Source organism: Dromiciops gliroides, chromosome 1 (assembly GCF_019393635.1).
Source record: "Dromiciops gliroides isolate mDroGli1 chromosome 1, mDroGli1.pri, whole genome shotgun sequence".
Lineage (NCBI taxonomy): Eukaryota > Metazoa > Chordata > Mammalia > Microbiotheria > Microbiotheriidae > Dromiciops > Dromiciops gliroides.
Window position 1 is genome coordinate 673,750,063 of NC_057861.1, and position 12,047 is coordinate 673,762,109.

At 37.1% G+C, this 12,047-nt stretch overlaps 1 protein-coding gene across 1 annotated transcript in view; it reads left to right on the forward strand.

Annotated features, from left to right (window-relative positions):
- The window catches only part of IHO1 (interactor of HORMAD1 1), a 74,677-nt gene that overhangs the window by 31,169 nt on the left and 31,461 nt on the right, over positions 1-12,047 (forward strand). Inside the window, exon 5 of the mRNA XM_043979288.1 lies at positions 4,398-4,585. Coding sequence (XP_043835223.1) covers positions 4,398-4,585 — 188 coding nt within the window. The remainder of the gene's footprint in view (positions 1-4,397; positions 4,586-12,047) is intronic.

Sequence of the window (12,047 nt, forward strand, 5' to 3'; positions counted from 1 at the left end):
TATGTTAGAAATGAGACTTTTGATTATCAGTGATACTTGCTGCAAAAATTTTCCCCAGGAAACTCTTTCCCTTCTAATTGAACATCATTGGTTTTGTGCAAAAACTTTCTAATCATTTACAGTTTTTAGTCTTGTATACTTTCCCTCCATCCTATTCTTTTATACTTTTTCCTTTTCTTTGTTCCCTGTCCCCACCTTTTTTATGAAAAAGAAGAGGGTTACAAGTGAGAAATGTGCAAAGCACTAGGAATCTATGTTTGATGTAATTCACTTTCCATGCCTAATTACAGATTCTTATTCTTTCTTGCCTTTTAAAATCTTTTCTTGCCTTTTAAAACCTTTGCAATTAAATATCAGTGGTTGAAATTTGTTTTGATTATGATAAATCCCTCCCTCTTATTCCTCTTCTCCTTCTCCTTGGTCCTCTCCTGTTCCTTGTTGAGTTGAATATATTTCTACTCCAATGACTTTGTGCATATTCTATCCTCCTTTGATTCATTCCAGTGAAAATGAAGTTCAAGTGATGCCTGTCCCTTTTGTTACTGTATTCTTCTACTTGTTTACCCTAGGTTATGTGAGATAGTAAGTATAATATTGTGAGATAGTAAGTATATAATATTGTGAGATAGTAATATATGTGAGATAGTAAGTAATATATTTCTCTTCCTTTCTTTCCCTCTTCTTTCTTTTCTTTTCTTTTCTTTCTTTCTTTTTTTTTTTTTTTTTGGTGACTTGCCCAGGGTCACACAGCTAATTAAATGTCAAGGTCTGAGGCCAGATTTGAACTCAGGTCCTCCTGAATCCAGGGCCCGTGCTTTATCCACTGGGCAACCTAGCTGCCCCCTTTTCTTTTTTTTAAACTTTATCAAAACAACAAAATAATTCCCAGGGCCTCTGTTTCATCTAAGTCCCTCTACGATTCTGGATGACATTAGGGTTCTGAGGAGAAAACTTGTGTCTTCTACTCCTATTACAATGTAAATACTTAATCCTTATATAGGCCTTTCTAATTGCTCAAATATATTTACCTTTTTACATTCTCTTGCTTCCTGTGTTTGCATTTTAAATTTTCTACCTAGCTTTAGTCATTTCATCAGGGATGCTTAGAAGTCCTCAATATCATTAAAGGTCCTTCCCCCCCCAATAGTATCATGCTAAGTTTTATTGGATAAATTATTTTTTGGTACTTTTAATATTTGGTATTTTTTGATATTTTTAGGTAAGCCTATATCTTTTGCCTTTTGGAATATCATATTCCGAGCTCTCCTCTTCTTTGTAGGTGTAGCTTCCAAATCTTGTGTGAACCAGCTGTATTTCAATTTTTCTTTCTGGCAGCTCAGTGGGGTTTTTTTTAGCTTAGAAGCTCTGATTTTGGCTATCATGTTAGTAGGAGTTTTCATTTTGGGATTTTTTCCACCAGGTGACAATAGATTATTTCCAAATTCAATTTGTCCTCTGATTCTAATAGGAGTGGTAAATTTTCACTTATGATTATTTGCAACATGGTGAGCAGACTTTTTTTGGTCATGACTTTCACATAGTACAATGATTTTTCTATTTTTTTTCCTCCTTAACCTGTTTTCAAGATCAGTAATTTTTTATATGAAGTACTTTATATTTTCCTCTTTTTTTAGTCTTATTGTTTAAAAATATTTTTTGTTATCTCATAGAGTCATTAATTTCTATCTGGGCCATTCTAATTTTCAGGGAGTTTGTTACTTGGGTAGTTATGTCCTTTTTAAAAAAAAAGTATTTTGGGGGCAGTTAGGTGGCACAGTGGATAAAGCACCAGCCCTGGATTCAGGAGGACCTGAGTTCAAATGCTACCTCAGACACTTAAACCATACTAGCTGTGTGACCCTGGGTGAGTCACTTAACCTTCATTGCCCTGCCGCCACCCCAAAATAGTATTTTATCTTTTCCCAATTATATGTAAAGACAATTTTTAGCATTCATTAAAAAAAATTTTTTTGTGGGGCAGTGAGGATTAAGTGACTTGCCCAGGGTCACATAGCTAGTAAGTGTCAAGTGTCTGAGGCTGGCTTTGGACTCAGGTCCTCCTGAATCCAGGGCTGGTGCTTTATCTACTGTGCCACCTAGCTGTCCCTCTTAGCATTCATTTTTACGTGATTTTGACTTCTAATTTTTTCTCTCTTTCCCTTACTTTCCCCTCCCTTCTTCCTGAAATGGTAAGAAATTTTATATAGGTTATATATGTACAATCATGTAAGATATATTTCCATATTAGTCACAGTTGGGAAAGAAGAAACAGACCAAAAGGAAAAAACCACACCCTTTAATTTCCAACATTTTGTCACCATCAAAAGGGCTGCTACAAATATTTTTTTCACATGTAGGTCCTTTTCCCTTTTTTATGATCTCTTGGAATATGGACATAGTAGTGGTATTACTGGATCAAAGGGTATACACATTTTAGTTGCCCTTTAGGTATAGTTCCAAACTGTTGACCAGAATGGTTGGATTAGTCCACAACTCCACCTACATTAGTGTCCCAATTTTCCCACATTCTCTCCAGCATTTATAATTTTCCTTTTTTGTCATATTAGCCAAACTGATAGGTAGGAAGTAGTACCTCAGAGTTGTTTTAATCTGCATTTCCCTAATCAAAAGTGATTTAGAGCATTTTTCCATACGACTATAGTAGCTTTAATTTCTTCATCTGAAAACTGCCTGTTCATGTCCTTTGACCATTTGCCAAATGGGTAATGACTTATCTCCTTATAAATTTGACTCAGTTCTCTAAATATTTGAGAAATGAGGTTTTTATCAGAGATACTTGTTGTAAAGATTGTTTCTCAGCTTTCTGCTTACCTTCAAATCTTTGTTGCATTGGTTTCATTTGTGCAAACCCTTTTTAATTTAATATAGTCAGAATTATGTATTTTACATCTCATAATATTCTCTATCTCTTGTTTGGTCAAAAATTCTTTCCTTCTCCATGGATCTGACAGGTAAACTATTCCTTGCTCTCCTAATTTGCTTATGTATCACACTTTATGTCTAAATTATGTACCTATTTTGACCATATCTTGGTATACATGTAAGATGTTGGTCTATACCTAGTTTCTGCCATATCCTTTTCTAGTTTTCCCAGTATTTTTAAATCAAATAGTGATATATTGTTGTAATCTCCGTGCTAGTATTTTATTTAAAATTTTTGCATCAATATTCATTAGGGAAATTGGTCTATAGTTTTCTTTCTCTGTTTTAGTTCTTCCTGGTTTAGGTATCAGCACCATATTTGCATCATAAAAGAAATTTGGTAAGACTCCTGTGCCTATTTTTCCAAATAGTTTGTATAGTATTAGAATTAATTGTTCTTTAAATGTTTGGTGGAATTCACTTGTGAAGCCATCTGGCCATTGGGATTTTTTCTTAGGGAATTCATTAATGGTTTGTTCAATTTCTTTTTCTAAGATGGCATTATTTATGTATTCTGTTTCCTTTTATATTAATCTGAATAATTTATGTTTTCATAAATATTTACCAATTTGGCTTAGATTGTCAGATTTATTGGCATGTAATTGGGCAAAATATTTCCTAATGATTGTTTTAATTTCTTCTTCATTGGTGGTGAATTCACTCTTTTCATTTTTGATACTGGATATTTGGTATTGGATATTTTGATACTAGATATTTTCTTCTTTTTTAAAATCAAATTAACCAAGGGTTTATCTATCTTATTAGTTTTTTCATAAAATCAGCTCCTAGTTTTATTTATTAGTTCAAGAGTTTTCTTTCAATTTTATTAATTTCACCTTTGGTTTTCAGTATTTCCAATTTGGTGTCCAATTGGAGATTCTTCAATTATTTATTTATTTATTTTGTGGGGCAGTGAAGGTTAAGTGACTTGCCCAGAGTTACACAGCTAGTAAGTGTCAAGTGTCTGAAGTCGGATTTGAACTCAGGTCCTCCTGAATTCAGGGCTGATGCTTTATCTACTGTGCCACCTAGCTGCCCCCCCCCATTGGAGATTTTTAATTTGTTCTTTTTCTTGTATTTTTAGTTGAATGCCCAATTCATTGGTCTGATTTCTTTATCTTATTGATGTCAGAATTTAAAGAAATAAAATTATCCCTAAGTACTGCTTTGGCTGATCCCATAAATTTTAGTATGTTTTTTCATTGTTGCCATTCTTTTTATGAAATTATTGATTATTTCTCTAAGAGATTTATTTTCAATAGGCATTGTCATTTTTATTTTTCTGGAGAATCTGTTATGCTAAGACTAAAGTGAAGTACTCAAAATTATAGAATTACATGTTTAGGATCATGTCATATGTGTGGAAATAGTCCTACTTTGCAGAACTCTGAAGGAAATATTACAGACACCTTTTATCTGAGATGCTGTAATGATTTGTTTTTTATTTCCAACAGAGTGAACCTAGTATTTTCACAAAGTATCAAGCAAAACCCCAACTGTTTGGGGGAGATGGAAAGGATGGACACTTACTTATTCCTCATTTGCCTATTGGAAAATCAAAAGGTATCTTGGAACAGTTTGAGGAGAATAAGAAGAGAGCACAAGATAAACAGGACAGGTATGCAAACATACGCAAAGAAAGGTAAGTGAAGGACAATTCATTTCCTTGGATGAAGAGGAAAATGACTGACATCAGAGACTTTAAGTTGAAGTCTGCCACACGTGGGCAAAGGAATATATACTATTCCATGACTGCTGCTGATTACATATTTAGTTTAGTAAAATGTGTCCTGTGCTTTAAACTTTTGGGGTTAAGATGTGTTATCAAGATTTTTACTCACTCTGGAGAAAGAATGTTCTTAGAGGACTTCCTATCAATGTAATGGTAGATGAAAGCTATAGCTTGTGTGCCTTCTGAAAAAGACACCCATTTTCTTTCCCTTGAGAAGTGGCATGCAGTTGGATACCTATTTTAGTTTTTTGTTTTTGTATTTTTTGGTGAGGCAATTGGGGTTAAGTGACTTGCCCAGGGTCACACAGCTAGTAAGTGTTAAGTGTCTGAGGCTGGCTTTGAACTCAGGTCCTCCTAACTCCAGGGCCAGTGTTCTGTCCACTGCGCCACCTAGTTGCCCCTTGGCTACCTATTTTAGAGGAAAATGCAAAATGAAAGGTTTTGAGCTGCATTTCCAGAAGAGGTTCAGTAAGCACAAGAATATGTTTTTTGCTAACTTGAGGATTTTGTGAGAAAGGCCTGAGAGTCCAATGACCATGCTTCATGAAGTGGTTGTTGTTGAATCTTGTTATTTCATCTTGATTAAATTTAGGAGGTAAATTAGTACCCTTAAGCTCACTTGATAAGTAGTGAAGCTAAAGGTCCAGAACACAGAAAGTAATTCACCTAGTATTTGGTGGCTAGCTCCTAATAGTCATAAAAGCCTTTTAGATATAGTCTTAACCTCATGCAATCACAGTCCCCAGAGTTCAAAAGGGCCCTTTGAAATGATTTAGTTCAACCTTCTTATTTTACAGGTAAGAAACTGAAGTCTGTATATGTTAAATTGTCTCAGTCACATAAACCACAAGCAGCAAAACTGGGATTTGAACCAAGATCCTCTCTCTATTAGTGCTCTTTCCACTAAGCTACGTAAACTGCTGATCTATTGCACATACCAGACATATTCTCACATTTGACAAAAGATAGTGGCATATATTTGTTCCATTTTTTTCATCCATTAATGACATTGTGACAATGAGCCTATACAATTCAGTTTACATGATGATAGTGGTTATTGCTTATTGAGTGTTAGTAATAATTGCTTAGTTCTGTTTATTTTCTTCATTTGGTCAGGGAAGAAGGCAGGGATCTTTCCAAATTGCTGTAGGCAGCTAGACACATAAGTCTGTAGGATCAAGCCTGACTCCTTGAGTTTACATAAAAGTAAAATGAGACCAGTAGAGGAGAAAGGATTTGTTCAAGGTTACATAGGTAGGGAGCAGAACCAGAAATGAACCTGGTTTCACTGACTTCAAATGGACCTAATTATTATATAGGGCACCACTATCCAGGTCAGGTCCATAACCTGAGACTCATCCTTGACTTCTCACTTTCTTAAATTTATGCATCTACAGATATGGATATATACCTATATATAGATATATAATCTATATATATATATATATATAAACAACATTCATTTATATATATGATATGTATCATATATAATATAATATGTAATATACACACATATAAACACACAATCACTTCCCAAATCCTTCTCCACAACAACTCTTGGATACATCACATTCTCTCCAATCACATGGCTACCACCCACATTCAGGCCCTCATCATTTCTGACAAGGACTATTACAACAGCCTCCTCATTGGTCTTTTTGTTTCAAGTCTCTCCCCACTCTAATCCATCCTTCATATAGCTTCCTAAAGCATAGATCTGACTATGTCAACTCCCCACCCTCCAGTAAATTCAAATGGTTCCCTAATACTTCCAAGATCAAGGGGTTTTTTGTTTTGTTGTTTTGTTTTGTTTTGTGGGGCAATGGGGGTTAAGTGACTTGCCCAGGGTCACACAGCTAGTAAGTGTCAAGTGTCTGAGGCTGGACTTGAACTCAGGTACTCCTGAATCCAGGGCCAGTGCTTTATCTACTACACCACCTAGCTGCCCCCAAGATCAAGTTTTAAAATCCTCTGTTTGGTATTTAAAGCTCTTCATTCCGTGGCTTTCTTAATATTGTTCCAGTTTCCTTTTACATTATTCTTCTTCACTTGCTCAACTATCAAACTATACTGGCCTACTTGCTGTTCCCCACACATGACACTCCATTTCTGGCCTCTGTCTTTGCACTGGTTGTCCTCCATGCCTGGAATGCTAACCTTCCTGACTTCCATCTTTTAGAATCCCTGGCTTCATATACAATTCATGTCAAAATCCAAATTCTCTAGCCCTTTCCTGTTTTCCCTACCTACTAGTGCTTTTCCTTCTAAATTTACCTTTCTGTGTATCTTGTAAGTGGTTCAGTGACAGAGCTCTGGGCCTGGAGTCAGGGAAGACCTGGGTTCAAGTCTGGCCTCTGCTACCGGCTGTGTGACTCTGGGCATGTTATTTAACCTCTATCTACCCCAGTTTTCTCATCTGTAAAATGGGGTTAATAATAGTACTTCTTTCCCAGGGTTGTTGTGAGGATTAAATAAGATTGTAATTGTAAAGTGCTTAGCACAGTTCTGGCACATAGTAAGTGCCACATAAATGTTAGCTATTTTATTATTTATTGGCACATGTTTTCTCCACTAGAGTGAAGCTCCTTGATGAGAAGACTGTTGATTTTACTGTATCTCCATTTCTTATCATAGTGCTTTACACAAGGAAAACTCATAATAAATACTACTTGACTGATTTTTATCATAGCACACTATCTCCCCTTATTCAAGAATAGTGCTTAATTAGAGTTTTCTCATACCCAGTGTGTTCTTCCTTAGGAACGTCAACCTTATAAAGAATGATGTTTGGCTGTCTGCTGCTCCCCAGGGTCATTGTACAGGCCTGACCTTCAGAAAGGCACTGGTGCATGAGTTGAGTCAGGCTGAGTCCTTTGAGATTTGAGACCAGCATCTTTCCTAGAACTACTGACTACCTTTCAGGTGGAATTTGGTATAGATTATTCTCACAGACAATGCTGAAGACAAGCTGGCTTCTCACAGATTGAGGTTGTTGGTTAGTGCATCTCTTTTTGGTGGCCTCAGTTCCAAACCTATCAATCCCTCATCTCCTTTCCTGTCTAGTTTGTGTTTTGCAGTTTATCTGTTTCATGGCATTGTCATTCTTTTCTCCCCCATCCCTCCAGGCCAAATCAGTCATCAGAAAGAAGCTCTCAGCTACAAGCTCAAAACAATATGGCCACTGTTTTTCTTTGTATACCCCTGCAACTGGAAAAAAAAAAAAGACTTGAAAATATGCAACATGCTTTATTTTTTTTTAAAGCATTTTTTCCTTATCTAAGGAACTGGATTGGAAGACTTGTTTGACTTAATTACTACCATGACAGTTAATAGCAATCATTCTTTTCACTTTGAATAGCTGCAAGATATATATTTCATCTTCAGAAGGACAAATGGAATTTCTGAAGAGATAAGATTTCTTTTCCTTCTATTTGTAGCTGTCTTTCCTTTAGAAAGAAAAGCAACAAACTAGCTATTTATAGGGACCTTTGCCTCTTGATTAATACATATTTTAAGCTACTGATTGATGGGTTTCTTTTCTCCAGGTACTGCCTCTCTGCATTTCCTCTGCATTTTCTGTCATCTGTTCAATACAGTTTATATAATTTCAGAGCCATTTAACATTCAGTGAAAACAGAGAACAAATTATGAGCTTTCTGTTCTAAGAGTGTCTCAAAGAAGTTAAGAAAAAAGCCAGAGCTCTTTATTTAGAAACATTCAAGCATAAGAAACTGAATTCCATAATGGAAGAGTGGGAAGGTATAGTTATGATAAATTCCATTTCAGTGTAAGCTCTTGCTTTTAGCTTCTTGTTTTCTGTCAATGGGACCAAGTCATAATGTGGTGAAAAATAAATTTTAAAATGAAGGGGAGAGGAGAGTACAAAGATGGAAACTTTGGCATTAGAGAAGGAATAATATCTAGTCCAGTGTTGAAACACAGTTTTTTCCTGGTAAATGTTAGCTTAGGTAAAAAGAATAGCATTATAGTTCCTTTGACCACACTGAAGTTTTTTAGTTTTGTGGTTATGTCCTTATGGAAAATCATAGTAAGGGGACATAAAATCAAAGATTCTCCAAAGAAGCCTGAACATTTAGATAATGGTAATAGTGAAGTTGTTGGTGTTCTTTTGTGAAAGACAGATTAGCCTCATTCAGCAGGTAAGCACAAGTGATTAGACCATAGAAAGATTATTTCTCTCTGTAAGGGATTATTCAGGATTATGTGAAATTAACTGCAGTGTCTTTAGGGGCTGCATTCAATGACAAACCTTGATTTTCATAGCAAAATAGTATACAAAGACTAAATGCAATCACAGTGGCCTTTCCTCACCTCTGCCCGGGTCCCATCAATCAGCCCTGTATCTGTGATCCAGAACCGTGTAGTGAACAGCCGAGCTACCAGTTGGCATCTGTTGCCATAGACTTCACAAAGTCAGGGTCCTTCTGCATGAGTCTGGGATCCCCTCTCACTTACATACTAGAATCCTCTGCAGTTGTATGCCCCTAACCAGGCCCCATCTCAAATGTCCACAGGTCTCTCTGTTTACTTCCCTATGCTGACCTGAGCTAGAAATAAGACTCGGTTTGATTTTTTTTCTTTGATTTCCTGATTAGGACTCCATCTGGTATATTTTCTAGGTCCTTGTGGAGGAGTTGCATTGGAAAACTAAACTACACTTCTTCCTGTTACTCTGACATCTTAGCTCTCTCCCTGGGTCCCCAAACTCTTGACACTTATCCAGAAGACAAGGTCCATACTCTGACTTTTTTACTACCACCTTGGGCTTCTTCCACGCATTAGGCCCATACAACTAAAAGATGCCTAAACTACTTCCTTTCCATGACTACCATCTCTGATGCTGGTAGGAAGTGGGGAGATAGATGTTCCCTGGGAAGTTATAGGGATGGGCAGGCTTCATTCCCTCACAGAGGGACCTACTTCAACTTTCAGGTCTCATCTGATCTTGCTCTGTGCTCTGATTACTGACTGTATAATCTTTAGCAAATCTGACTGCTCCCTTTGTACAGCAGTACATAGAAGTTCCAGTCCACAAAAGTTTGAATCAATTAGATTATCCCCTGAGACTTAATCACCCACCCTCAGTGATGTGGGAATGGGTCAGCAAATACCTAGGTCACCACTATTGTATCATGGGGGTCATCAATTATCTCAGGACCCAAATAAGGCCTATGTTTTACATAAGCAGATACAACCAAAGTACAAATTTGCACTTTTGGGATGCATCTGATTCTTACAGATGATGTGAAGTGTAAACCACTCCATGAGAATTCAGAATTCATCGCACATAGAATCCCAAACAGTGGCCATATATAGGCCAGTTCTTATTCTTGTTTAGAAGATGTGACTTTGTTTTTATATAGACTACCAGAATTTCCTAATTTCTTCTTTTTCTTATAGAAGAGGTTACATTATACTGACAGTCTATGAGTTTGCAGATAAAGTAATAGTTTTTTTCTCTTTGAATAGAGAAAAAACCCCATTCTTCAATGGAGAGATCATAGAATCTCAGAGTTGGAATTTCAGGGCACTAGTCTAACCTGTACCTGAACAGGAATCTCTTAAAAGTAGTGAAAAATTAATATTCCTAAGCAACTTATTCTTTAGTATGGAGGTATAAAATGAGCTCTGAACACACATGTAATGAGGGTTGATCAAGGAACCCCTGATCAAACTAATCCTCCCCTCAAACATGACACCTGGCTCAGTGCCCTACAAGGCCTCCGGGCTCATATAAACCAATAAAAGTCAGTTTTTCTTTGACCATACATCTACTTCAAAATAAAACCAAGCAGAAATCTCCAAAACAAAGCTTAAATATGATTTGTATCTGCATTTCTTTAGATGTGGTCAATAACCACCGTAAAGGTAGGTGAAGAATACAGCATGTGTATAAGCTCTAGGCCAGCCTTTATTTCCTCCACCACAGAAACTTCATAAGCTATAAAAGACTCATAAGTATATATGAACAAATACAGGAAACATAAAGCGCTTAATTAGTTCATTATACCCTGGATCTGTACCATGCAAGCTCCTCACAGCAATATCATGGATCCTTGGCCAGATCTCCTGGCCCATCATGACATGTCTATTTCTTTAGCTGTTGGGTCCTCCTATTGGTGGTCTTCTTTTCCTCAAAGCATCTCGTAACAAAAAATTCCCCTCAGGGCAGCTATTACCTGACTCTCAAACTGAGGGTTACTCATGAGAGAACCCAGAAACTGGAAACATCCATTCTCAGGATTGATAGTCTATAATTTGTGCCCCAAGAGGAAAGCAAAGGCAGAGGAAAGAATCCAGGACTGGGAAATCTGGGTATAAGCATATTTCCCACTGCCATGTTTTTTTGGGTTTTTTGGTGAGGCAGTTGGGATTAAATGACTTGCCCAGGGTCACACAGCTAGTAATTGTTAAGTGTCTGAGACCAGATTTGAACTCAGGTCCTCCTGAATCCAGGGCTGGTGCTCTATACATTGCACAACCTAGCTGCCCCTGCCGTGTGTGTGTGTGTGTGTGTGTGTGTGTGTGTGTGTGTGTGTGTGTTTTGTTTGTTTTGGGGTTTTTTTTTGCCCCCTGCCATGTGTTTTTGCTGTAAGTTGCCATTGATGCTTCTGTTTGGAGGTAGAGGAGAGAGAGCCCCTTCCTTACCCTCCCTTTATTGTACTCCATTCCAGAAATCCAAGACAGAGAAAAAAGAGAAAGGTCCAAATGGTGGGCTGTTCTACAGCTCACGCTTATGAAACCTAAGGAAGGCAGTTCCTCGGACAAAAGTCCATCTTATTGGGCGTTAATCATTGGGAGGCAGCTTCGGGTACTGGGGACCACTCATAAGTTCCCTGTGTTCTCTCATAAAGGGACTAGGTCCCATGCCCATAATAGTAATACCTAGCATTTATATAGTGCTTTAAGTATTCTAAAACTCTTTACAAATATTATTTACTTTTATCTTTTTAACACTCTGGGAGACAGGAGCTTTTATTGTTCTCATTTTACAGATACGGAAACTGAAATAGGCAGAGGAAGTGTTTGAGAAGTGTTTGAGACTAAATTTGAACTCAGCTCTTCCTGACTCCAGGTACAGCATTCTATTTACTTTGCCCTGTACCTTCCTCTCTACCTTCTTCAATCTATAATCTCATTTTGAGGTCAATGACTTGTGATCTCATCAAGTAGATTTGGGGACTGAGCAATGGGAATGATCAAAGACACCCCTGGTTAACCTCCTTGTGAGCAATTGTCAGATTTTTGCTGTTTTTGCTGTTTTGTGGGTGCCTTTTGAATAGCAGCATGGAATAGTGGATAGAGTGATGGACTTGTAGCAAGGAAAATCTGTGCTCAAATTCTGTCTCAG